Source organism: Octopus sinensis, linkage group LG12, assembly GCF_006345805.1.
Source record: "Octopus sinensis linkage group LG12, ASM634580v1, whole genome shotgun sequence".
Classification (NCBI taxonomy): Eukaryota; Metazoa; Mollusca; class Cephalopoda; order Octopoda; family Octopodidae; genus Octopus; species Octopus sinensis.
The window spans coordinates 50,700,336-50,727,022 of record NC_043008.1 but is presented as its reverse complement, the minus strand read 5'-3'; the positions used below and the strand labels follow the sequence as shown (position 1 = coordinate 50,727,022).

The 26,687-nt window shown below is 38.7% G+C and overlaps 1 protein-coding gene across 2 annotated transcripts in view; it reads right to left on the bottom strand.

Moving 5' to 3' along the window:
* Positions 1–26,687, bottom strand: part of LOC115217961 (ubiquitin conjugation factor E4 B) — a 90,745-nt gene that overhangs the window by 11,871 nt on the left and 52,187 nt on the right. For both annotated transcript variants that reach the window (XM_036507962.1, XM_029787681.2), the window contains 17 exons: positions 23,812–23,893; positions 22,518–22,602; positions 21,004–21,139; positions 19,534–19,681; positions 17,167–17,311; positions 15,997–16,097; positions 13,858–13,969; positions 12,558–12,698; positions 10,798–10,914; positions 9,174–9,272; positions 8,342–8,455; positions 7,656–7,745; positions 6,462–6,567; positions 5,938–6,173; positions 4,598–4,725; positions 3,375–3,473; positions 672–910 (listed from right to left, as the gene is read on the bottom strand). In XM_036507962.1, the coding sequence (XP_036363855.1) occupies positions 672–910; positions 3,375–3,473; positions 4,598–4,725; positions 5,938–6,173; positions 6,462–6,567; positions 7,656–7,745; positions 8,342–8,455; positions 9,174–9,272; positions 10,798–10,914; positions 12,558–12,698; positions 13,858–13,969; positions 15,997–16,097; positions 17,167–17,311; positions 19,534–19,681; positions 21,004–21,139; positions 22,518–22,602; positions 23,812–23,893 (2,178 nt within the window). The remainder of the gene's footprint in view (positions 1–671; positions 911–3,374; positions 3,474–4,597; positions 4,726–5,937; positions 6,174–6,461; positions 6,568–7,655; positions 7,746–8,341; positions 8,456–9,173; positions 9,273–10,797; positions 10,915–12,557; positions 12,699–13,857; positions 13,970–15,996; positions 16,098–17,166; positions 17,312–19,533; positions 19,682–21,003; positions 21,140–22,517; positions 22,603–23,811; positions 23,894–26,687) is intronic.

Here is a 26,687-nt window from a genome sequence, read left to right as displayed (position 1 = left end):
AAAATGGCTAATATTTCCTTCGGACTTTGCTTTTGTTATATTTATTCAAACCCCGAAAATCCCTCTAAACACGTGGCTATGATGCTCCCCCACTACTCCTGCTCATCATCAGAGAAGCACATATCGTCAGCCACTAAGGGACATGCTCAACTGGTTAAGGTCAAGCAACTGACAAGCAAATCTGTGGTATTGAGCAGCGTATATGCTATAATGATATTTCTGCTTCAGCATCTTAGCACTGAATCTGTCTGAAATGTAATGGAAAATAGGTCAGTTTTGAAAACATTGATGTCCAGGCCACAAAAACATTTCCTCTGATTTCTTGATAGAAGCAAATAGAAAGCAACACTTACTGACCAAAGACAAAAAGAAAAATAAATAAATTTTGTTACACAGTGTTATAGTATAGTCAGGTATACGAGTAGTAAGAACGCCTACCCGGGTATATACTTTATCAAATAGCCATGTGTGAGTGTAGTAGTAACACCTACCCAGATATGTAGTGTGGAACTATGTAATTGTGTAGTAGCTGGACCTACCTGGGTGTATATATTACAGTATGAGTGTAGCAGTAATAGAACCTACCCAGGTATGTAAACAGTATAGCAATGCTTGTGTATAGTAGCAACCTCTACCAGGGTACATGTTTGCAGCTATGGGTTTGTACTTACCAGTATAGAACTGCATCAAAGCAGGAACCATATAGTTGAGGGCAAGTGGGTGAGACAATAGCATCTCACTGAGTTTAGCAGTACGAGGCTGGAAATTAGGGCTGATCACAAAAAGTACTTCAACAAGCTTAGCGACAAGATAAGGGTTGTTGAAGTAACTGGGGCTGCAGACAAACACTATCAACATACGTACAAGCTGATTAACACTTGGATCACTGCCTAAAACTTCTGACTTGTAACTGGAAAATAAAACAGAATAAAATAAACATAAATATATATATATATATATATATATATATATATATATATATAATTAATAAATAATAAAACATATGCAATATATACATACATATATGTACGTACCTGTCGCTTCTCCCACCACCATTATAGGTGTCTACTCTTCGAACCCCCCTCTTCAATACGCTATTTCACCATGCATTACCCCTCTCTCGATATCCTACGTTCTACTTGCCTAGAACCTGTCATCATTTCTCTGAACCACCCCTCCCCACTGGTGCTTCCCTATATTTCTGCACCCCCCCCCCCACATAAAAAGCACCATCCGAACGTGGCCGATGCCAGACCCCTCTGGCACCTGTGCAGGTGGCACGTAAAAAACACCCACTACACTCGCGGAGTGGTTGGCGTTAGGAAGGGCATCCAGCTGTAGAAACACTGCCAGACTAGACTGGAGCCTGGGGCAGTCCCGAGCTCCCCAGACCCCGGTCGAAACCGTCCAACCCGTGCTAGCGCGGAAAACGGACGTTAAACGATGATGATGATGATGATGATGATGATGATATGGGTACAGGACACCAAAAAAACGTCGAACACAATGAGAAACGAAAACATAAACACAAAACCAAGGAAATGGACATTTTTCTTAAACAACGAAAAAATAGAGTACAGGACAAATAACACAAGGAAAATTCCCCTTCTTCAGTCGCCTTTGTTTCATCTACTCCAATATATATATATATACATACATACACACACGAGGGGGTGCTGAAAAGTTCCTGGCTTTGGGTAAAAGGAAATACAGAAGGGTCAGATAACTATGATTTTATGCAATGTATTCCCTTCTCAGATTCACAAACTTATTGCAGTGGTCCTTCTGTTTTTCTAAGCCTTGTAAAAGAAGTTGGAAGGTTAGGCCGCCAGCCAAGCCTTTCACAATACTCTTAAAGCCAGGGGGGTGTCAGCAACCCCTTGATATATATGTGTGTGTGTGAGCAAACACATAGAAAAATCAATAAAAAATGGTCGAGTGAACTTGCCAAAGGGAGTGGGAAATCCACTGTTTCAGACAGAGACCTTTTTCAAGGAAATGTTGACAAGAGAGAAATTAGTGAGAAATAAAAAACAGAGTTTTACATCCTCTAGGTTAGAAAAACTACCTTACTGATTCCCCTGTTCAACTGAAAATCCCTCACTTTTCAACTTACCTCTTAACTCAATCACAGGCCCATCACAAACATTCAGCCTTCATCATCACCATCATCATTTTAATGCTTACTTTTCCATGCTCGCATGGGCCAGGTGAAATTTATTGAGGCAGATTTCATAAGGCCAGATACCCTTCCTGTCACCAATCTTCCGCCATTTCCAAGCAAGGTAATATTTCACCAAAATCAAATGTTTTCACAGAATATTGAGGATACCGCTTGCATTACAGTGACATTTGTTTACCATTATCACATGGTGTCAAGGCAAGGAGACACACACGCACATACAATATATACAGATGTGTGTATATATATATATATATATATATATATATATATATACACACACACACACACACATGACAGGCTTCTTTCAGTTTCTTATTTCTTTACTGCCCACAGAGAGGTCAAACAAGGACAGATAAACGAATTAAGTCGATTACATCGACCCCAGTGCGTAACTGGTACTTATTTAATCGACCCCCGAAAGGATGAAAGGCAAAGTCAACCTCGGTGGAATTTGAACTCAGAACGTAGTGGCCAACGAAATACCACTAAGCATTTCGCCTGGTGTGCTAAAGTTTCTGCCAGCTCGCCACCTTCCAGTTTCTGCCTACTAAATACCTTCACAAGGCTTTGGTCAGCCTGGCGCTATAGTAGAAGACACTTGCCCAGGGTGCCACACAGTGGGACTGAATCTGAAACCATGTGGTTGCAAAGCTACCTTCTTACCACACAGCCTCTCACAGTATCTTATCCTTTACTCCAAAATAATGAAATATATTCTTTTCCTCCTCTTCCAGTCAGAATTCTCCTCACAATTGTAATTAACCACCTTTTATTGTTGTTTTCTTAAAATGGAACTCTCCATTTTGCTCTACAGTGATGTGGTTGCTACTGTCCTTAAAAGTATTACTGTTTATGACAAACAACTGATATAACAACTATGGGGGAAAATATGATAGATACAGGATGCAGTTTTTGCCATTTATTTCCTACATACGTTTCAGTTGTACCATTCGCATCCTCTGCAGTGAGTGAAAACAGTGCAATTTAGATGCTGATCTACAACAGTTCTTCAAGGGAACATTTGATTACATTGACGCAAATCAATAAATATACACACACACATTTGTGGAGTCATGGTTAGTCATGTCCCCTCAACGCCACAAAATGAATAGCCTTAAACATAACAAAGAAAGAATAGCTGTAGTCAGAGATGGATGTCTGAGGTTATGGAATATTAGGGAACACTTACTGCAGCACAAATAAGAGGAAATCTGCAATATCTTCCAAATAAAACTCTGGAAGTGCAGCAAATGCCTTCTCAGTGACTTGGGGCAGAGGTAAGTTGTTGCTGGAAAGAAGAAAAGAAAAAAAAGAGAGACATAATTAGAGAATTAAACAAAATTTACAGTAACTAAAATATGATGACATCATTAACCCATTTATTACCATTTTTCTGGTAAGGCACTCTGCCTTTGTTTCAATTAATTTTTTAAATAACGAAGAATTTAGTAAAGTAACTTTTACCATCATTAAACTGGTGTTTGGAACATTACTCTTCTACTTGTTTCAGTCAATTGGCTGTGGCCATGCGGGAGCACCGCCTTTAGTCGAACAAATCGACACCAGAACTTATTCTTTGTAAGCCTTATGTAAGTACTTATTCTATTGGTCTCTTTTGCCGAACCGCTAAGTTACGGGGATGTAAACACACCAGCATCGGTTGTCAAGCGATGTTGGGGAGACAAACACAGACACACAAACATATACACACACATATATATATATATATATATATTAACAGGTGTTTAGGATGTACTTCTCATCACCAACCCTCACCTGTTTCCATGTAAGGTTAATATTTCCCCCATAGACATGTTTGCACAAAATATGGACAAGGACACACACATACACACACACACACACACACAAATACATAAATACACGCACACACACAAATACACACACACATAAATACACACACACACACACACACACAAATACACACACACACACACACACACAAATATACACACACACAAATATATACACACACAAATATATACACACACAAATATATATACACACACACACACACACTCACAAGCTTCTTTCAGATTCTGTCTACCAAATTTACTCACAAAGGCTTAGTTTCTTCCAAGGCTATAGTAAAAGACCCATGCCCAAGGTGCCACACACTGAGACTGAACCCATGAACATGTGATTAGGAAGCAAACTACTAACCATATAGCCACAACCTATGCCTATTAACCATGCCTGGGCCTACACAAATTTTCGGAAATGTTCTTTTAGTCTAATACGTGTCTCCTATTTAGCTAGCACCCAATATCAATCTGCATTATGTATAGAATATTTCGTACATGTGCAACGGTGTGTACACACAAATTCTTGTTTCTTCGGAGACTAAAGAATGAGAAAACAAACGGTACGGCTGCCGGTGCCAGTATTTCTTACCCTTCATTCTCGGGATCTGCCATTTTCAATAAATAATCAGCTACGACGCCATAGAACTGCAAACACCGTCTTAAGAGAGATTCATCCAAGAGGCCAGCATTGGCACAAAGCTTACTCTTTTGTAATTTCTGCAAATCACAAAAGAAAAATAAATACATTAAACAAATACAAATATACTAAAAACAGATTATCAACATTTTATCATCATTTTAACATCCCCATTTCTACGTCAGGTCAAGTTTATTGAGGTAACACCACTAACCGCAAGCCATGTACCTTCACACACACACACTTCTACCAAACCTCACTCACAAGAGACATGTCCACCTGAAGCTAAGGTAAAGGTCTCTTTGCTCAAGGTGCCACACAGTGGAACTGAATGAACCCAGAACCACGTAATTGCAAAGTGATCTTTTTAACCAGACAGCAATGCCTGTGGAGCCCCTATCTGAAAAAACAGAAAAGGTGAAATAATTATGACTGAGATATCTTTGAAAATAAGATGAGTCAACAGGACTAATTCGGGATGAAACAACAACTTAATTCCATTCCAAATAGTTTTCCTAGCTAGATTGACTAAACAGTTGCTGTTTAGCCTCAGGATTGAGCAGACCTATGTATAAAAGACAGTGCAGCCATGACAACAGGTCTTTTTAAAACTGTGTAGGAGGATGGGAATGAGCCAAGTGGGTACAGTTGTTTGGACACTGAAGATTTTGGCAGGCTGACTGGACATTCAGCCTGTTTTTGTGATTGTATATAATGGCACTGAAAGTAAACACACACACACACACACACACACACACACACTTGAATGGATATGCAGAAATATACAGAGAGGGGAATAGAGAGACAAACACTTTCCATCTCATTTGTACACAAGAAAATATGCTCACACACATGGAGGAGAGAGGAAGGAGGGCGAGTGGGAGAGATAGAGGGTGGGGAGGGGGAGAAAGAGAAAGAGAGAGAGAGAGGAAAAGAACAAGAGAAACGTTAGAGTGAGATGATGTCAAATAAGTCAGCATTGAATCAGTGATGCCAAAACAGGCAGCACCGAAACAGCTGTACCAAAACGTCACACACCCATGAGAGGGCTGCATTAATAGGTGCTTTCCTTTCCTAAGATGATAAAGAGTGGTTTACAAGACAGATGCTCTTTCTGATTGGATCCAAGCTTTAAAGAACACCAATTCCAAAAGAGAATGCATCCAAGAACGGGGTTGTTCTTTTCCTTTTTATTTGTTTTTTATTTTTATTTTTTACAAAAGAGAGGAGAAAGGGGTAAGAAAATAAAGAGACACCCCCCCTAAAAAAAAAACAGGAAGAGATCCACTCACTTTTACTTGAGCTTTCCATTTTTCTAGAGATTCTTTATTTCGAGAGGCTACCGGTGAATCTTTCCACTGAGCCTCGCTCGACTCCAACTCTTCGATGGCTCGATTCAAATTCCTTATAATAACTAGATGGCGTTGGTATTTCCTCGAAAGTGGCAGGATGGAAATGTGATGGCAGTGTAATGTCAAAAAGAAACATTCTGTAGAAAATTTAGGATCTTGCCAATTTTTAGTTTTAGCTGAAAAATATTCAAACAAATATAATATAAAACTGGTACCTTAATATATATTAATATATGCAAATAATATGTATCTTCATTATTCCTTAAAATTTAACATTTCTAGAAGGCAACTGCAAGACAAATGAACTTAACGAGAGACAAGTTGAATTTTAGTAGGGAAATCTAGTTGTTAAATTAACCTCTAAAATATTTCTGGAACTTACAATCAAAAGTCAACTCAGATTAAAGCAGATTAAAATTTAATATTTTAATCCAATGATGCCAGCCGAGTAATTCCCCACTTACCCAGTTCTGTGCGCCATTCCTCGCTCTCCTGAGATGTACATTTCATACAACTTTCAGATGAGATATCAACTCTGCAGTTTGGATGGTAAGGATAATATAGGTCCACCTGAAATAGAAGCAGCATTGATGACTAATGACTTAGGTATAAAACAATACTGATGACTAATCACAAAGATATAAAACAATATTGATGACTAATGATTAAGGTATAAAATAATTTTGATGACTAATGATTAAGGTGGGTATCACGATCGCTACTTATATTCATTGCTCGATGTTTTAGGCACTGAGCAATCCCTCTCTTTACACTGCATGGATGGTGGATATGGACCCTTATTGCAGTTTCATCACAGGTGTGCAAATCACTTGAATAAACTCAGAGAAATAAGCAGCCAATGTATTTATACATGACAGGCATCTCTCAGTTTGTTTACCAAATCCACTCACAAGGCTTTGGTCAGTCCACAACTATAGAAGAAGACATCTACCCTAAGTGCCACACAGTGGGATTGAACCTGAAGCCAAATGGTTGCAATTTGGAGATTTCTAATGATGTTTCAGCAAACTAAAACAAGAAAACACTTTCCTTTTTTATTTATATTAAAAGTGTGAAAATGTGCATAAATGCACACGTGCAAACATACCAGGGATCAATAGGTCACATTCCTATTAATCTGGCTATATTGAACAAGAAAAATCTTGAAAACCCCGCACCTTTTTATTTCTATCTTTTCTAAGTAATCTAGACTGTTCTACATTACTGGTATGTTTCCCAAGTATGCTTGCACATGTGTGCATTTACGCACATTTTCACACTTGCACACATGCGTATTGGGTAGAAATAAAAAGGAATGGGGTTTCACTATTTTCGTTGCTGAATCCAGCCAGATTAATAGGTACATGGTCTCGTGGTTAAGATGTTGTGCTCAAAATCACAAGCTCATGGTTTCAATTTCCAGAGCAGGCAGTGTGTTGTGTTCTTGAGCAAGACACTTCATTTCACAATGCTCCAGTTCACTCAGCTGTGAATGAGTAACACTGCAACGGACTGGTGTCCCCTTCAAAGTGAATATTGTGTGCTGAGTCCCTTTTATGCCACTGCAAACTGAGTAACTGGCCTTGAGTCGTAGGACTCAAAGGGATGAGAGAGATTCATTCATTCACCATCGTTATTTAGCATCTGCAAAATCTTACCTTATCCAAAGAGATCTTTATAGCCAGCATCTGAAGAACTGTGAGAAGATTGAGCATGAAACCATCTCCGGCAACATATCTCTCATCAACCTGTAATTAACAAATTTAAGGTATTCACAAAATAAAGAAAAAAAAAATTTCAAACCCACACAGTGGGTGTGTATACAAGAGTGTGTGTGTGTGTGTGTGTGCGCGCGGCGTGCATGTGTGTGAGTGAGTGAAGGCATGTGGTCAAATGGTTAAGGTGTTAGACTCATGATATATGTATGTATGTATGTATGTGTATGTATGTATATGTGTGTGTGTGCATCTGTATGTATGTATGTATCCTGTATATTCATGTGCTTGCATATTCGTGTTTGTGTATTTTCTATGTATGTGTGTGAGCGTGTGTTTGCATAAGTATGCACCTCTGTCTCCTTGTGTGTGCATGTCTGTCTGTGTGTGTGTGTATGTGTGTGTTATGCAACTATGTACCATGTTTGTATGTATGGATGGATGATTTATTAATTTATTGGTTGCCAAAATATTTATTTAACAGTTTGTTTCTAAAAACTAATGAACATTTCTTTAGAATAATCTGTACCCTCTAAAACAAACACAAAGAAATATTTTCCCCCCTCAGCCCCGCAAAACAAAATCAGACAAATGTAATTCTATAATAAAATCACTGAACAGATCAATACCTGAATTTGAGATTTCTTGGAATTTCCATCAATAAACTTCTCTAACAGCCCTATAGCAGCATCCCTGCTTTCTGAGTTCACCAAAACTGCATGTATGATTTTATACTGCTCCGTCTGTCGAAGATAAATTAAAGAAAACAATAATATTAGGAATCAATTATCAATAAATCTGAAGCAAACTTCTTCAATATATTGGACCAAGGGAGACGGGAACCAATGAAGATTTGTACTTCATGTAGGGATTCAAAGAAGAAACACCTTAAGTGCTTTCCTACATGTTAACACCACCCTTGTCAGCTACAATGTTGTACCTCACCATGTCTATGAGGTTGCTTGACCTGCTAGAAATATAAACCAATTGTCCCTCAAATCCAACCATACAAATAATGGAAACCACGATATGCAAGATATGAAGGATGATGTGTTGTCGTAGCTGAAATACTTTTGACCACAAGTCTATTCAGTCAAAGTTAATTTGGTGTTAAACAACAACAGAGAACAGATTTATACACAAAGCACTGGTTGGTACTTGACTATAGCTCAAGGTGGCCTTCAGTGGGACTGAACCCAAAACCACATAGTTGAGAAGCAGACTTCTTTAACCACCCAACCATGCCTGCACCTAGTAACAAAAAAAGTTATTTATTTTACAGAACCCATCCAAATTTTGGATTCTTTCCGAAACTGAGTGAATATGAGGTGAGGACAAATTACACAATATGGTCCTAGATACACTGTGCCGAAATAAAAGCTAAGAGGTAATGGCTTGAATATCATTCAGTCTGAGCTGGTCAAAGGTTAAATAAAGAGCGACAACAGGTGACCCACTTACCCGAGCATATTCAAGACCATGTTGCAGAGTTTGGAATATGAGTCTTGCATTGTCTGGTGTTAATAAATGGTTAGAGAAATATTTCTCAACAACTTTCACCTGAAACAAAAAGATCAAAACACTAAGAAATATTTTAAAAAAAGGTAAAAAAGTAATGCAGGCACAGGGATAAATTCACTTATTTATTAGAATATAACGAATCTCATTAGTACGCTTACACAGGTTAACATTATTTAATTATGGGACTCATCAATTAATTTAAGATAATAACTATTTGTAATAATTAGTCCCAATGAAAGTAGCTATGCTTTAATTATTTATTTATATATATTTATATGTATCTGAGAGTTGAATAAAACACAAGATTTAGGTTATTTTCTGATTATAACAATTACATATCTTTACATATGTTTCACTAGTGAATGCTTGTATGTTGTGCTGTAATCATTATGTAGATGCTTGCATGGAAACACCAGTTCTTCAGAAAAAAAATAGTAATTCAATCCATTGTTATTTATCAACTTCAGTCGGTTGACAGATATGAGTTGTATCTATAATAATAATTTGATCATTTTTAAGATTACATTATAAAATATTTCTTTGAAAAAAGAAAATTAATAGAATAGAATAATTCTATAAGATTATTATAAGTCATGCAATTTTGAATGTAGAAGTAATCTGAATATAATATTTAGAAATTTTATGAATTGATAGCAATAAAAAGAGAAATTATCTTTTATTTGTTTCGGTCATTAGACTGCAGTCATGTTGGGGTATCACCTTGAAGGATTTTTATCAAACAAATTGACCCCAGTATTTATTAAGCTAGATACTTGATTGTGTCAGCTTCTGTTGTTAAACTATTGAGTTACAGGAATATAAACAAAGTAACACTGGTTGTCAAGTAGTTGTGGAGAGACAAACAAGACACACATTCACATATAGGATTTTACACAGTTTCTGTCTACCAAATTATCTCACAAGACATTGGTTGGCCAAGTTTAGAGTAGACGACACTTGCCCAAGGTACCATACAGTGGGATTGAACTGACAATCACATGATCGCAAGGCAAGATTTTTAACCACATAGTCATGCCTCTATGTATACAAGAATTAAATTTTCAAAAGTCAAAATCAAAATCAAATTCGATGACTGGCATCCGTGCTAGTGGGATGCAAAGAGCACCATCCAAGCGTGATCGTTGTCAGAGTGGCTATCTGGCTTCCGTGCTGGTGGCACGTAAAAGACACCATTTGAGCGTGATCGTTACCAGCATATGTAAAGGATTCGAGTGAGGGCATTGCCAGTACCGCCTGACTGGGCCCCATGCCAGTAGCATGTAAAAGCACCCACTACACTCTAGAGTGGTTGGTGTTAGGAAGGGCATCCAGCTGTAGAAACTCTGCCAGATCAAGATTGGAGCCTGGTGCAGCCATCTGGTTTGCCAGCCCTCAGTCAAAATCGTCCAACCCATGCTAGCATGGAAAGCGGATGTTAAACGATGATGATGATGATGACTTCATACAAAACTAATTACAGAATAGCAAGAATAGGAATTAGGTTTTTCCTTTTGTGTTTAATTCCTGAAATCAGAAATAAATAATAGAAATATTTCCAACTAACATTATCACCAACAAAAACCGAGAGTGAGAGAAATGGTCCAAGTAAAGTAAGTTTCTCCATTTCCAGTCCTGTGGTCTTTCTCATTACCTTCGGTAACCAGTTGGATTGGGACACCATCTAATGAGACAAAAGAGAAATAAAAACAATATATTAAAAAAGAAATATTCACTGAGATAATCTATTGTGTTTATCTGAAATATCTACTGTTAAACCATATAGGGTTAACCTTTTTGTTACCAACCAGCCTGAGACTGCCCCGGATTCGATGACCCAAACTTGCTGTTTTAAAGAGATGTGGATTAAAATCTTCCATCAAAATTTCGTATTTTATGTTCCAAACACCAGCTTAATGACAAAGATATTTTACTAAGTTCTTCACAATTTTAAAAATTAACCGAAACAAAAGCAGTTTATTTCAACAGAAATCTAGTAACAAAAGTAACTGAAGGCAGCAAGCTGGCAGAATCGGTAGCACGCCGGGTGAAATGCTTAGCGGTATTTCGTCTGCTGCTACGTTCTGAGTTCAAATTCCGCCGAGGTCGACTTTGCTTTTCATCCTTTCAGGGTCAATGAATTAAGTACCAGTTACGCACTAGGGTCGATATAATCGACTTAATCCCTTTGTCTATCTCTGCTTGTCCCTTTATGTTTAGCCCCTTGTGGGCAATAAAGAAATAAGAAATCTTAGTAACAAAAGGGTTAAGGTAGTGAAGTGATAGTCATTACAGCTTGAAATAGAATATCTTTGTTCTGATATTCAGCTCTTTGAGTTCAAATCTAACTAAAGTCAACTGTGCTTTTCATCCTTTCAAGGTTGATTAAAAAGAAAAATTTTAGAAAAATTTACAAATCCAGGGCAGAACTGTAACAACATCAAACCAGATGCCTTGCAGTATTTGTTCCTACACTTCTGAGTTCAAATCCTTGTATGGCTACTTGGATGGTAGATTTAATCTATCACTTGATTTAACAACACCACTTGGCATTTTTAGTGCCTTTAGCAGCAGAGTTCACCCTGCTGCAATCATTCTGGCCGGGTCTTCTGTCAAATGATGTCTTTCTGTCTTCTTTCCCATTAACCTTAGAGGTGTTGTGATGGGACATGGACATTGCCCTCCTTACTGACTAAAAATATTTTTTTTAAAAAGCCTCATTTACAACTACCAGGTGATGTCAAGACAAGGAGAAACAAACATACACACACCCACACATATATAAACTGGCATTCCATTGGTTATGACCACAAGGGTTCCAGTTGGTTCGATCAATGGAACAGCCTGCTCATGAAATTAGCATGCAAGTGGCTGAGTACTCCACAGATACACGTACCCTTAATATAGGTCCCAGGGAGATCCAGCATGACACACAATGTGACAAGGCCAGCCCTTTGAAATACAGATACAACTCATTTTTGCTAGGTGAGTGGACTGGAGCAATGTGAAATAAACTGTCTTGCTCAAGGACACAACACGTCACCGGGAATTGAACTCATGACCTTATAATCATGAACCAAACACCCTAACCACTAAGCCATGCACCTTTACCATACACACACACACACACACAATGGGCTTCTTTCAGTTTCCATCACCAAATCCACACATAAGGTATTGGCTGATAAAGGTTATGGCAAAAGACACTTGCTTGAGGTGCCACGCAGTGGGACTGAACCTGGAACCATGTGGTTGAGAAGCAAACTTCTTAACCACATTGTCTACCACAAATTAAAATAAAGAGTTTAAAAGGAACCCGTAACTTACCAATGAACAAATAGGTCGACAGTTGTCCCATTTAATTTCACAGAGTTCTGAGAGAACAGATAATGGTTCCTTGTAGTCATCAGTGTCCAAAGACTGGCATGATATCAATTGGCTAAGACGGTGAATGATAGGCACAAAAATCTACAAAGGGAAATATTCTTTCATTAGCATCAAGAGAAATGGATTTTTCAGGAAAAATATGGAAAGGTTAACATGATAACTGTAAACTAATTATTACAATTATGTTAATTAACTACATGATTTATATTGTATACACACACACACACCACCTGTGCTGGTGGCATGTAATAAGCACCATTTGAGCGTGGGTTGATGCCAGTGCCACCTGACTGGCTCCCCATACTGGTGGAATGTAAAAAGCACCATGCAAACATGGTCAATGCTAGTTCCGTCTGACTGGATCCTATGACATGTAAAAAGCACCATCCGAACGTGGTTCATGCCAGTTCTGCCTGACTGGCTCCCATGCCAGTGACACGTAAAAAGCACCATCCAAATGTGGTCGATACCAGTGCCACCTGACTGGCTCTCATGCTAGTGGCATGTAAAAAGCACCCACTACACTCATGGAATGGTTGGCATTAGGAAGAGCATCCAGCTGTAGAAACCTTGCCAGATCAGATTGGAGCTTGGTGCAGCCTACTGGCTTGCCAATCCTCAGTCAAACCGTCCAACCCATGACAGCATGGAAAGCAGACATTAAACAATGATGATGATGATGATGACACACACAAATATAAACATGTAGGTAGAGAAAGAGAAACTAGTATTATATTAGTTTCAAACTTGTTTCAGTTATTGAACTGTGACCAGGCTGGAGCACAGTTTGAATGATTTTAGTGGCTTGTATCAAGTGCAGTATTTGTTTTTTTAAAGTTTCGTACTTGATATATATCTATTTGTTGAGCTGCTAAGTCACAGTACTTGGTAACACAGTCACAAAGACAGAGACATGCGAATACACACATGCAATGGGTTTCTTTCAATCTCCATCTATCAAATGCACTCACAGGGCTTTAATCAGCCCAGGGCTAGAGTAGAAGATGCTTGCCCAAGATACCATACATTGAGAGTGAACCCAAGACCACATGGTTGCAAGGGAAGTTTCTTAACTACACAGCCACGTTGACATTTCATGTAAAGTACCCATCACATGTGAAGACAGACAAATGAATCGAAGAAGCAGAACAGTAAAGAAATCAGACATTAAGGCTGATGAGGTGGCTGTTGGAATCAACACAGAAAAAACAAACAAACAAACAAACAAGAGGAACCTTACCTTGTTCAAACTTTCTCTGTCAGGTAAAGTTGAGACAAGAAGTGAGAGGAATCCTCTGGGCAGATTGTGGGAAAGCAAATATGGTAGCAAAAACAAAGAAGCAGTTTCAGATCTAAAGGAAAGAAAAGAAACAAGAAAAACTGTCATTTAATCAGGGTTACAACTTTTGGGATTTTTTTGTTTTAATTTCATCTTTTAGTCAGGAAGGAAGGAAGGTCATGCCATAAGTCTATATAAAGAGTCCCCTAGGCTGATGGAAAGGAAGAAAGGAATAAGATATTCTCAAGCCAGAGACATAACTTGAACACTGGTATAGATGCCCGTGGTGCCACCGGTAAAGGTGCTCGTGGTGCCACCAGTAAAGGTGCACAGAGTGCTGCCGGTAAAGGTGCCCATGGTGCCACTGGTAAAAGTGCCTGTAGTACCGCCGGTAAAGGTGCCCGTGGTGCCACCGGTAAAGGTGCACGTAGTGCCATCGGTAAAGGTGCACGTAGTCCCATCGGTAAAGGTGCACATAGTGCCATCGGTAAAGGTGCACATAGTGCCATCGGTAAAGGTGTACAGTGCCGTCGGTAAAGGTGCACATAGTGCCGTCGGTAAAGGTGCACATAGTGCCGTCGGTAATGGTGCACATAGTGCCGTCGGTAAAGGTGCACATAGTGCGGTCGGTAAAGGTGCACATAGTGCCGTCGGTAAGGGTGCACATAGTGCCGTCGGTAAAGGTGCACATAGCGCCGTCGGTAAAGGTGCACATAGTGCTGTCGGTAAAGGTGCACATAGTGCTGTCGGTAAAGGTGCACATAGTGCTGTCGGTAAAGGTGCACATAGTGCTAGTGTTGGTGTTAAGCCAGGTGATAGGTTAAGTCTAGCATTCATATAGACTATGATGAGATTGGAACTCAGAATGCAAAGAGCCAGAACAAATACTGCAAAGCAATTAAATTTTTTTCTTTCCCCCTTTTAATCAATCCCAAAAGATGAAAGGCAAAGTTGACCTTGGTGGGATTTGAACTTAGAGCATAGACAGTTGGAACAAATACCACAAGGCATTCTGTCCACTGCTCTAACCACTCTGCCAATTCATCATGTAATAATCATCATTTAACGTCCACAGACAGAGTTAGTTGGGGCAGATTTTTCTACGGCCAGACGCCTTCCCTGGCACCAACCCTCACCTGTTTCCAAAGCAAGGTAAAATTTCCTTGCGACTGAACATCTTTTTCATGGAAGCTTGGAAATGATTGACATCGTTTGTATGATGCTCATTTACAACCATCAAATGATGTTTAGAGAAGGGCACATACATGACAGGCTTCTTTCAGTTTCCATTCTACCAAATTCACTCACAAGGCTTTGGTCAACCCGGGGTTATACTAGACAACACTTGCCCGAAGTGCCACACAGTGAGATTGAACCAAACACCACACAGTTAGGAAGCTAGCCTCTCAACCACACAGCCACACCTACTATATTTAAATAACCCTCTCTACAGTTACACAATTTCATTCAGTATTATCTGGGGTCGAAATAAACCTTAATACTGCTCCATAGCAGTTATGTTTTTATCAACAAGCAAAATCAAAAATAAAGACACACACACACACAAATATAAAATATAAATTTCAGAAAGTTTAGGGTGCTTCTGATCACACTGACAATTAGAAGCAAGCTACGACAAAAGGAAAAGAGCGGATCTTTTCGGTTTGAACGGCAGTTTTTAACATAATTTCTAGGTAACTAAAAAATTTTAAACTTCGTATACTGGTAGAATGTGTTATAAAACATCTTTTTCTCTTGGCTTTATTGAGAAAATTCTATAGTTTGTAAGATATTAGTTGTTTTCTTTCTTCAATTTCTGCAATTTCAACCAATCAGTGACGTCTATTGAGGTAAAAAACATTCTGTGCCGTATGACTATGTCCCTCGTTTAAGAAACAGATTGGGTTTATTTACATTTGTGAAGAAAAAAAAGATACCCTTCCCCCACCCCTAACCCTAACTAACCCTAAAACAGATTGAAATGCAATAGATCGATTCTAGGGTCATAATTATGGGTGACAATTTCATATGACACTGCTACAAAAAAAACTGCCGTTCAAACCAAAAAGATCCAAAAGAGCTGCTTTAATAAAAACTTACCTATTTTCAAACAGAGTTCCTTGCAGTACAAGAGCCGTGTGATGAACACAAGATAGTCTAGCAATTGACAATACATTATTCAAAGGAGGAATACTAGATTTCTACAAAAGAGAAATTCATTTAAAATTATTAAACAATTTACAAACCATCACAATAAACTCAAAACAAGTCAGGCCGAAGCTATTCTAACACTGATACAGGATAGAGCTGGACTATGTTAACTCTTCAGCACTTAATTTATTCTGTCAAATATAATGCTTATTTTTTCACAGCTTTGAATTCATCATCATCATCGTTTAACGTCCGTTCTCCATGCTAGCATGGGTTGGACGGTTCGACCGGGGATCTGGGAAGCCAGAAGGCTGCACCAGGCTCCGGTCTTATCTGGCAATGTTTCTACAGCTGGATGCCCTTCCTAATGCCAACCACTCCGTGAGTGTAGTGGGTGCTTTTTACGTGCCACCTGCACTGGTGCCAGGTGAGGCTGGCATCAGCCACAGTCGGATTGGTGCATTTTACGTGCCACCTGCACAGAAGCCAGTCGAGGCGGCACTGGCTTCGGCCACGATTCGGATGGTGCTTTTTACGTGCCACCGACACGGAATTAATTATGCATTATCTCATGGCTTTGAGATTTCAGTGATATGATCAGATTGGAGCCTGGTGCAATCTTCTGGTTTGCCAGTCCTCAGTCAAACCGCCCAACCCATGCCAGCATAGAAAGTGGACGTTAAACAATAATGATGATGATGTGATTGTTTATTACAGAATAACATTGTAGAGTAGGTGTGAGAGGCAGGATGTGAACATTTTGAACATAAGGAAGTAGAATATCTAGGTTGGATATGTGAATCCTTAAAATCAATATATCTCTTTGAAATGTTTCTTATGATTGTTGTCCATGCAGCTGCCCTTATATGGTTGCTAAATCTGCCAGAAATAGCAGCCAGATCTCTCTCCCTCTCTCAAATCAGATTTTTTATGTTTATATTTAGACTGACATTGCAGGGTAAGTGTGAGAGGCAAGATCTGGAAGACTTTAACATAAAACAAGGCAGAATATTTGAGCAAGATATAACCAGTTTAAATGCTGAAGGATTAACCATGAGAAATGCTTAGAGATATTAACAGACTCGATTTAATAGATGGCAAAACACAACACTGACTTACTTTGGGGCTAGTTCTTTCTTCAAAAGCTACTCTCTCATAACAATCAAGTAAATAGTTAATAAGTTCCACTTCTTTTCTTTTCTGAGGTTGTATTTTGGATGTGAATTTACGTTCTTCATGTTCAGGTGACATTAGTGGACTTATACTGAAAGAATTAAAAGAATAATGGTCAGAGTAATTTCACAATCAAAACAATCTTCACATAATCACAACATATAGGTTTCAATATGTACCATACTCCATTGTGGCATTCCAATGAAGACCATCCCTTCTGTTTTGTGTGTCTGCTTATTTTTTTCAGTCAATGTATTTAGGACTATTTTTACTTGGGATTATATTATACCATCTTTCTCATAAGATGGTACACAGGGTAATGAGGGTAATTTGGCTGCTATTTCTTATTTCTTTATTGCCCACAAGGGGCTAAACATAGAGGGGACAAACAAGGACAGACAAAGGGATTAAGTCGATTACATCGACCCCAGTGCGTAACTGGTACTTAATTTATCGACCCCGAAAGGATGAAAGGCAAAGTCAACCTCGGCGGAATTTGAACTCAAAATGTAACGGCAGACGAAATACCTATTTCATTACTGCGCACAAGGGGCTAAACACAGAGAGGACAAACAAGAACAGACAAACGGATTAAGTCGATTATATCGACCCCAGTGCGTAACTGGTACTTAATTTATCGACCCTGAAAGGATGAAAGGCAAAGTCGACCTCGGCGGAATTTGAACTCAGAATGTAACGGCAGACGAAATACCTATTTCATTACTGCCCACAAGGGGCTAAACACAGAGAGGACAAACAAGAACAAACGGATTAAGTTGATTATATCGACCCCAGTGCGTAACTGGTACTTAATTTATCGACCCCGAAAGGATGAAAGGCAAAGTCAACCTCGGCGGAATTTGAACTCAGAATGTAACGGCAGACGAAATACCTATTTCATTACTGCCCACAAGCGGCTAAACACAGAGAGGACAAACAAGAACAGACAAACGGATTAAGTTGATTATATCGACCCCAGTGCGTAACTGGTACTTAATTTATCGACCCCGAAAGGATGAAAGGCAAAGTCGACCTCGGCGGAATTTGAACTCAGAATGTAACGGCAGACGAAATACCTATTTCATTACTGCCCACAAGCGGCTAAACACAGAGAGGACAAACAAGAACAGACAAACGGATTAAGTTGATTATATCGACCCCAGTGCGTAACTGGTACTTAATTTATCGACCCCGAAAGGATGAAAGGCAAAGTCGACCTCGGCGGAATTTGAACTCAGAACGTAACAGCAGACGAAGTACTGCTAAGCATTTTGCCCAGCGTGTTAACATTTCTGCCAGCTCGCCGCCTTTTTTTTTGGCTGCTATTTCTAACAAGTTGAGTCACCAGGTAAAGCCTCTCTCATTGGGTTTTTTTCTTGACTGGATATAATGGCAATCGTGTAAGACATAAGAGTGTTTTATAGCTGGGTGCACTACTTCTCGGCACCAATGTGAATAAGTGAGCGAGTGTGCATGCACACACATGTATAAGTCACCTTGCCTTGACATCATGTGGCACATGTAAATGACTGTCACCATCATACAAGTGTTGTTGTTTGATTCCAACCTATCATGGAAACATGTCCGGTCATGCAGAAATATTAGCTTACATGGAAACAAGGGCCAGCAACAAGAAAAGCATTTGACTGCAGAAAATCCACCTCAACTAATTACATCTGACCCATGTGAGCCTGGAAAAGTGGACATCAACCCTTTTGTTACCAGATTTCTGTTGAGATGGTCTGTGTTCCTCCCAATTAATTTTAAATATAACAAAGAATTTAGTAAAATCACTTAGTTATCATTAAGCTAGTGTTAAGAACATAAACTGTAACTAAGTTTGGTGGAAGATTTTAATCCAGAACTTATGAAAACAAAACATTTGTATTACAGAGCCAGAGGTGGTTTCAGCCGGGTTGCTATCAAAAGGGTTAAACAATGATGCTGATTGTCTTCATTTCTACTCTAGGTACAAGGCCCAAAATTTTGGGGTAGGGGGCCAGTCAATCAGATCAACCCCAGTACGCAACTGGTACTTAATTTATTGACTCCAAAAGGATGGAAGGCAAAGTTGACCTCAGTGGAATTTGAACTCAGAATGTAAAGACAGATGAAAAATAATGATTATTATTATTATTATTATTATTATTATTACAACTTTATTCCCAAAATTAGCTAAAGATATCTTTCTTCATTTACTAACATGCAACAATTCAATTCACCCAACCCCTACTTTGAGTGACCCAGGAAAGAGTCGCAAGTACAGACCTTAGTACAAATTTTACTTGGTGTGACAGTGACAATGGTACTTACCTACAAGGACTAGAACTATAACTTCGGACTGGAGACACACCATCCACAGCAGTTTTTAAGGAGTCGATCAGATTTTCTGGACTTGAGTAAATGAGGTGAAGAGTTTCCATGACAATCTGATTGATAATTTCTTTGTAATCTTTCTCTTCTGCAAGAAATAAAAAAATGATGTGAAAATTAGACCATGGGAAAACGAGCAATTCAAATAGATTGACTACCCACCTTCTAACCCCACTAGATGCAGATCCCTCTGCAGGAAACTGTTCTGCCTCCCTCTCTCGTAGTAATTCCCCTCATCCCTTAGCAGGAAGCTTACCCACATCTCCACCTTCCCCAGGGCTCCATAGTCATATGAACTACATGGTGGCTTCAATAGTGAAGATGGCATAAAAAAAGCCCCCAGTCAATGCTGTGAAGTGGTTGGCATTAGAAAGGGCATTCAACTATAAAAAAAACCATACCAAAGCAGATATTGGAGCTCAATGAAGCCTTGAACGAATGAGATCCTGTCAAACCATCCAACCCAGGCCAGCATGGAACATAGATGTTAAATGATGAAGATGATAATAAATACTATTTACTGTCATCAACACCACTGTACTGCCAAAAATTAAGCCTTTGAATTCAGTTGTGAAACATTCCAGATAATAATAAGAGCACTCAGAGAGCACAAACCTCTGCCAAGGCAACACCAATGTCACACTATCTCAGATGAGGGAGCAGTATTTTATTATGTTTGAAACAACACAGGTGCACTTGACTTTAGTGACAATGAAATAGTAAAAACCTACCCCCAATTGGAACCAGCTAGTAAGAGTTTTAGTCAGGTGGTGGTGGTTGTTTAGCCATAGGTGAGCCTTGACTGAACAGACCTACGATCAAAAATAAGTCCAGCCGTGTCACTTCATCTTTCATTTTCAGACACTGAAAATCAAATTTTTTTTAAGATGCTATGGTGTAAATTTAAGGAAATTTGACTGCTATAAATCCAACATGTTAGAGTTACCCAAGTATTCTACTCTCTACACAGACTTCCATCAAGCAAACAAATTATTCTTGTAATGTAGCCTCAATTCAATTTTGATTAAGCAGACTCTAGGTCAAAGACATTCCTGCATGGCTATCCCATCTTTTTAAGACCATCCTGAACTACATTATATAATCTGGCCTTCCGTCATTTTAGATGGTAGGGTGCAGTTTGAGGAAGATTTGGCTGTGATTTCTAGCAAATCAAGTAAAATGCAAACAAGGTTTCACAGTGGTGCTGTGCATTCCAGCAGTGTAAAAAACCAAAGATGTCTGAATATATGCGTGTGTGTGTGTGTGTTTGAAATCTTTGCTAGTTATTGGTATACAGACTATCCATGAAATTACCGATTCTAGCTTTGTTATCTTCCCACATGAGCATGCACATTAAAATTATGGTGAACATACAAACAACAACAACTTATAATATCAAAGAGCTCTTACTTTCATTGAAAGCTTCAGCAAGACAAGGTATATGCAGTGTTCCAGGATCTCTCTGTTCTCGCCAGGAGACAAGAAATATTCTAATTATGGAGTTCAAGACTTGTGTTTCTGTAGCTTCTGAACCAATGCTGGCATCCTAGAGAAGAAAAAAAATGGTAAAAAAAAAAAAATGCTTTTTAAATTGAAGAAAAAATCCTTAATTAAACATAATTTAAGACAAGAAAACAAATCAGGGTAGATAATAAGGAAGACTAAGCACAAGGGTCATTAAAACTCAGGAAAAGTTAGAGGTTACCCTTTAGATATAATAAACCCATCTCTCCAACCATGTTCACTCACTATATTCCCCACCCCTTCCAGTGATAAGTCTCCTTTCACAATCTCACAAACTTACCCTATCCAGTCCTCTCTACCAATTCACTTAAATATGCCACCTTGTAACTTGAGGGTACACCCTAAACACCGCCTTGTAACATGAGGGTACTGCCTTGTAACAGAGGATATACCCTAAACACTGACTTGTAACTTGAGGGTACGTCCTGATACACCTTCATCATCCCTCCATCTCTTTCTCCAACTAAGGTAGTCATGTACTTCCTCTACAGCAAGACACCCATTTCAGTCCCTATATCATACTCTAACCTCTCATCACTAACAGAAAACCACCTCCCCAAACTCTACCACTACTACTGCTGCTGTTGAGGGGTCTTGCCTTGCAAGTCACTTGGTAACCTCACTGGTGCTGATGCCACACAAAAAGGGGCTAGCATTACGAAGGGCATCCAGTCATAGACACCAAGCCAAAGCAGGCAGTAGAGCTTGGCACAGTCATCTGGTTCACCAGCTGCTGTAAAAGCGTCTAACCCATGCCAGCATGGAAAGCAGACATTGGATGATGATGTTGATAAGATATGGTGCAGTCCTATCCAAATGATGCCAGTGTAATTCATGCCTTTTTAACATTTTTATAAAAATACTCATAAGACAGGCACAAGGTCACACATGCAGAGAAATGGTTGACTGGCACTTTATTGAATTTCAAAGGCTGGCAGACAGGCAGGGATAGTTGACTTTGAAGGAGTTTGAACTCAGAACAAAGGCAGAGAAATACTGTTGAGATGTTTTAATTTATCTTTCTCACTGAACCTGTCCCTCCACAGCAACCATTACTCACCAACTGCCATCAATACTTGCCAACAATTCAGTTCTCTCCAACCCACTATTGACCCACACTGAAGAAAGGATTTAATATTCATTACAAGAGAGAGAGACAGACAGACAGAAATAAAGAGAGGAGAGACAGACAGAGACAAGGAGAGGGGCAGAAAGAAGAGACAGATAGGAGGAAGAGGATATAAAGAAGAGAGGAAGAAACAGAGAAGGGAGAGAGAGAAAGGAGGAGGAAGAAAAGAGAAAAGAGAGAATGACAGACAGACAGACAAGTCAATAGAGAGAGAGAAGGATAGAATGAGAGACACACAGAGAGACAAGAGAGCGGGAGAATATCAACTTACACGTTTTCTTTTATGTTCCACTCTATCACTGTCGTCAACTTCCATTGTTTCAATACCAGAATCAACATCAACCTGAGAATGATTACTGAAACACAAAGAGAGGCAGGCAAGGTAAAGCATTAAAATATTACATACACCACCAGAATGGATCAGATTTTTACCAGGACTTCCAAAGTATTCCAGCTTCATCTGTGGTGTCAGAACAGTTTGGCCAACTGACCTGCTAACCTACAGGTCACAAGTTCAAGACCTCCAAAAAGCATTGGATTGTGTTTATTTGTGGAATGGATTAACCACATGCTACCAGACAGACAGCTCACCAAAGGTTACCTTGCAGTTAAGGACAACAGTGGTACTGGGCAGCTACAGATAGGAGCAGTACCAGGCCAGCTATAGATGGTAGTAGTACCAAACAGCTAAGGATGGTAGTGGTACCAAGTAGCAAAACAGTAGGTACTAAATAGATACAAACAACATGCTCTAGTTACATTATTTACATTTGACAGATATTTGTCCTCATCTTGTTTGTTGTTAACACACCATTTCACCATTTCGGCTGATATACCCTCCAGCCTTCATCAGGTGTCTTGGGGAAATTTCAAACCTGGGTTCTCATTCCTGAGGTATTTTTTGATATTATTATTATTATTATTATTATTATTCAGGTCACTGCCTAGAATCGAACTTGGAATCTTGGGGTTAGTAGCCTGCGCTCTTAACCACTACACCATATGCCCATCAACAACATCGAAAAATACCTTAGGAATGAGAACCCAGGTTCGAAATTTCCCCAAGACACCTGATGAAAGCTGGAGGGTGTATCAGCCGAAACATTGTGCTAACAACAAACAAAATGAGGACAAATATCCGTCAAATGTAAATAATGTACATAACTCCTGATCTCTTAAATATACAACTGAACATGCACTAGATCTGGGAAGAATTCCATTGACACCGTTCTAACTAAGGAGAGATTTAAATCTCAGCTCTTCAATAGAGACAAATTCCTGTCCTGAAGAACTACGGTTGGAATGAGGCTGCTTTTAATTTACTATGTAATAACTCTAAAACCAGCCATTTATATGTGGTGTCATTGTATGAATAATTTAATATGTTTGAAAGAATGTTCATGTCAAAAACGGTCAGATTGGAAAGACTTTATTCAGTAAGTACAAAAATATTATTAGTGCTTCAGTGTTAGAAAAATTCAATTATTTTGTTGCAAAGAAAAACATTTTTTTTAAATGTGATTATCATGTAACAGAAGTGTAGTAGTAACAGGAAAGTAACTCACTTTTTCTCAGCAGCATACTCTGAATCAGTGTCCATTTGGTGTTGTTGTTGCTGTGCATCAGAACTGATAGATTCTACACAAGCTGTGGAAGAGGAGGAGGAGAATAATAATAATAATAATAATAATAATAATACTAATAATAATAATAATGGTTTCAAATTTTGCCACAAGGGCAGCAAATCTGGGGGAGGGGGTGAGTCGATTACATTGACCCTGGCGTTCAACTGGTACTTATTTTATCGATTCTGAAAAAAATGAAAGTTAGTCAACCTCGACGGAATTTGAACTCAGAACATAGCAACAAGTGAACTACCACTAAGCATTTCGTCCAGTGCACTAATGATTCTGCCAGCTCACCACCTTAATAATAATAATAATAATAATAATAATAATAATAATAATAACAGTTTCAAATTTTTGGCACAAGACCAGCAATTTTGGAGAAGGGGAGTAAGTTGATTACATCGACCCCAGTGCTCAAAATGGCACTTATTTTATCGACCCCTACCCCACAAGGCAAAGTCAACCTCGATGGACTTTGAACTCAACAAGTATGACCAGAAGAAATGCTGCTAAGCAGTTTGTCTGGTGTGCTAACAATTTGGCCAGCTCACTGTCTTTATAATAATAATAATAATCCTTTCTACTATAGGCATACGGCCTGAAATTTTGGAGAAGGGATTAGTCAATTATGTTGATGCCAGTATTCAACTGGTGGTTATGTTATCGACCCTGAAAGAATGAAAGCAAGGCTGGCCTCAGTGGCATTTGAGCTCAGAATGTAAAGCAGAAAGAAATACCACAGAGCATTTTATCAAACATGCTAATGATTCTGCCAGCTCAACACACACACACACACACACAGTGGAACTTCGGTTTATGAATTTGGTCCTGAAGGCACTAGCGTAGCGGGGGAGGGGGCATTTCCACCCTGGGTGGCACTTTTGGGTCTACTGTAGGCAATATGTGCTTCTTGTGGGGTCTAAGGGCAGCAAACGGAAGGGCCGTGCCAGACAGCACACACTCTAGCTACACTAGTGCCTGAAGGCCATTCATCACCCAAATTCTTCATAAACTGGAACTATTTTTCCCTGAGGAAATTCAAGCAGGGATGTGCACTGAGCGAAAACTGGGCACCAACTGATGCTCTCCCACTGATACTCATAGCTTGTTACAGCTTGTGTATTCATTAAGACATCCTTCATCACCCGAGACATTTTATGTCCGAAAATTGTTCGTAAACTGATTTGCTCATGATGAGAGACATTCATAAACCAAGATTCCACAGAGTATGTGTGTATGCGGGTTTGTGCGTGCATACCACAACTTACGTTGATAATGCTGTGTAGCAAAATTTTCATTTATTTTTTTTGTGTCTTTGGTCAGTAAGTGTTATTTCCTATTTGCTTCCATCTAGAAATCAAAGGAAATGACTACCATTCCCTTCAACCTTTGCTTTTGTGACCTGGACATCAATGTTTTCAAACTGACCTATTTTTCCATTACACTTCAGACAGATTCAGTGCTAAGATGCTGAAGCAGAAATATCGTTACAGCATATATGCTGCTCAATACCACACATTTGCTTGTCAGTTGCTTGACCTTAACCACTTACCCATGTCTCTTAGTGGCTAACAATATATGCATCTCTGATCATGAACAGGAGAACATCATAGCCACATGTTAAGAGGGATTGTTTGGGGTTTGAATAAATACAACAAAAGCAAAGTTTGAAGGAAATATTAGCCATTTTGCATATTTTCTAGGAAATAATAGTTGTTACCCAAGGAAAAAAATCATGTTACACAATGTAAATGGTGCCAAGACATACTGCATAACTATAAAAAAATTTTTTTTTTAAATTAAAAAAAAAAACAGAATAAAATGGAGAAACATTTTAAAACATTTATGAACGCATATCTGTTTTAATTACTGGTTTATACATATTCCATTTGTTTTTAAAAAATCTTTATGCTTTCAAATGTTTGCTGAAACCAAAATAAAGTGAGATAATCAACTGAAGCTGGGGTTTCTTTTTTTACTACTACTCTCTTGAAAAAAAAACAACATAAAGTCAAAAAAAGATGTAACTTGAAATGACATAAGTTGAGCTATGCCAAAGTGTGTTTGGTGATAGAGTAGTGGCAGTCTAAAAAGATTTTGGTACAGGAAGTTAGTAAGCATCAAGCATGTACATGGCTTGTATAGGTGACAAAAAGCAGATTATACATGATCAACAAAGTTTATTAACGAGCATGTTATAAACTCTGTCCCATATTGAAATAGATGGAAATTTCAAGAAGATGACACTGCCACTGTACAACTCTCGGTTTAGCAGCAAAAATTGCTGATTATGTGAATATAAGTTGAAAAATGTAAGTACTAGAAGAGGTAAATCCTGACTACATATGTTTCAAAGCTAATTTTAACGTTTTATGTAACATAAAGATATCATTTAGCTTTTCTTCAACTCTTATTACCAACGATTGTATCAATCACAGGTAATTAAATGTGAAGAAAAGCTAAATGATATTTTTGTGTGTTACGTAAGATATGCTAAGTTTAGCATTGAAACATATGTAGTTTTGATTTACCTTTTCTATTCCTTACACACTTTGATATATATATATAAGACATACATACACAGACATGTATACATTCATATACATATACGTACATAAACAGGAAGACCTTGATATATGCAAGTTTAAACTCACAAATTATTTATTGCTTTTCAATATCCTCCAAGAGTATAAAATTTCACATGCATGTCATTTAACATGTGGAACCGAAGGCTGTTGTGTGTGATTAGATGAGGAGGAGAAGGAGGAGGAAAATGAGAATAATGGTGCGGTTAGGGTGGAGGAAAGAGGAGT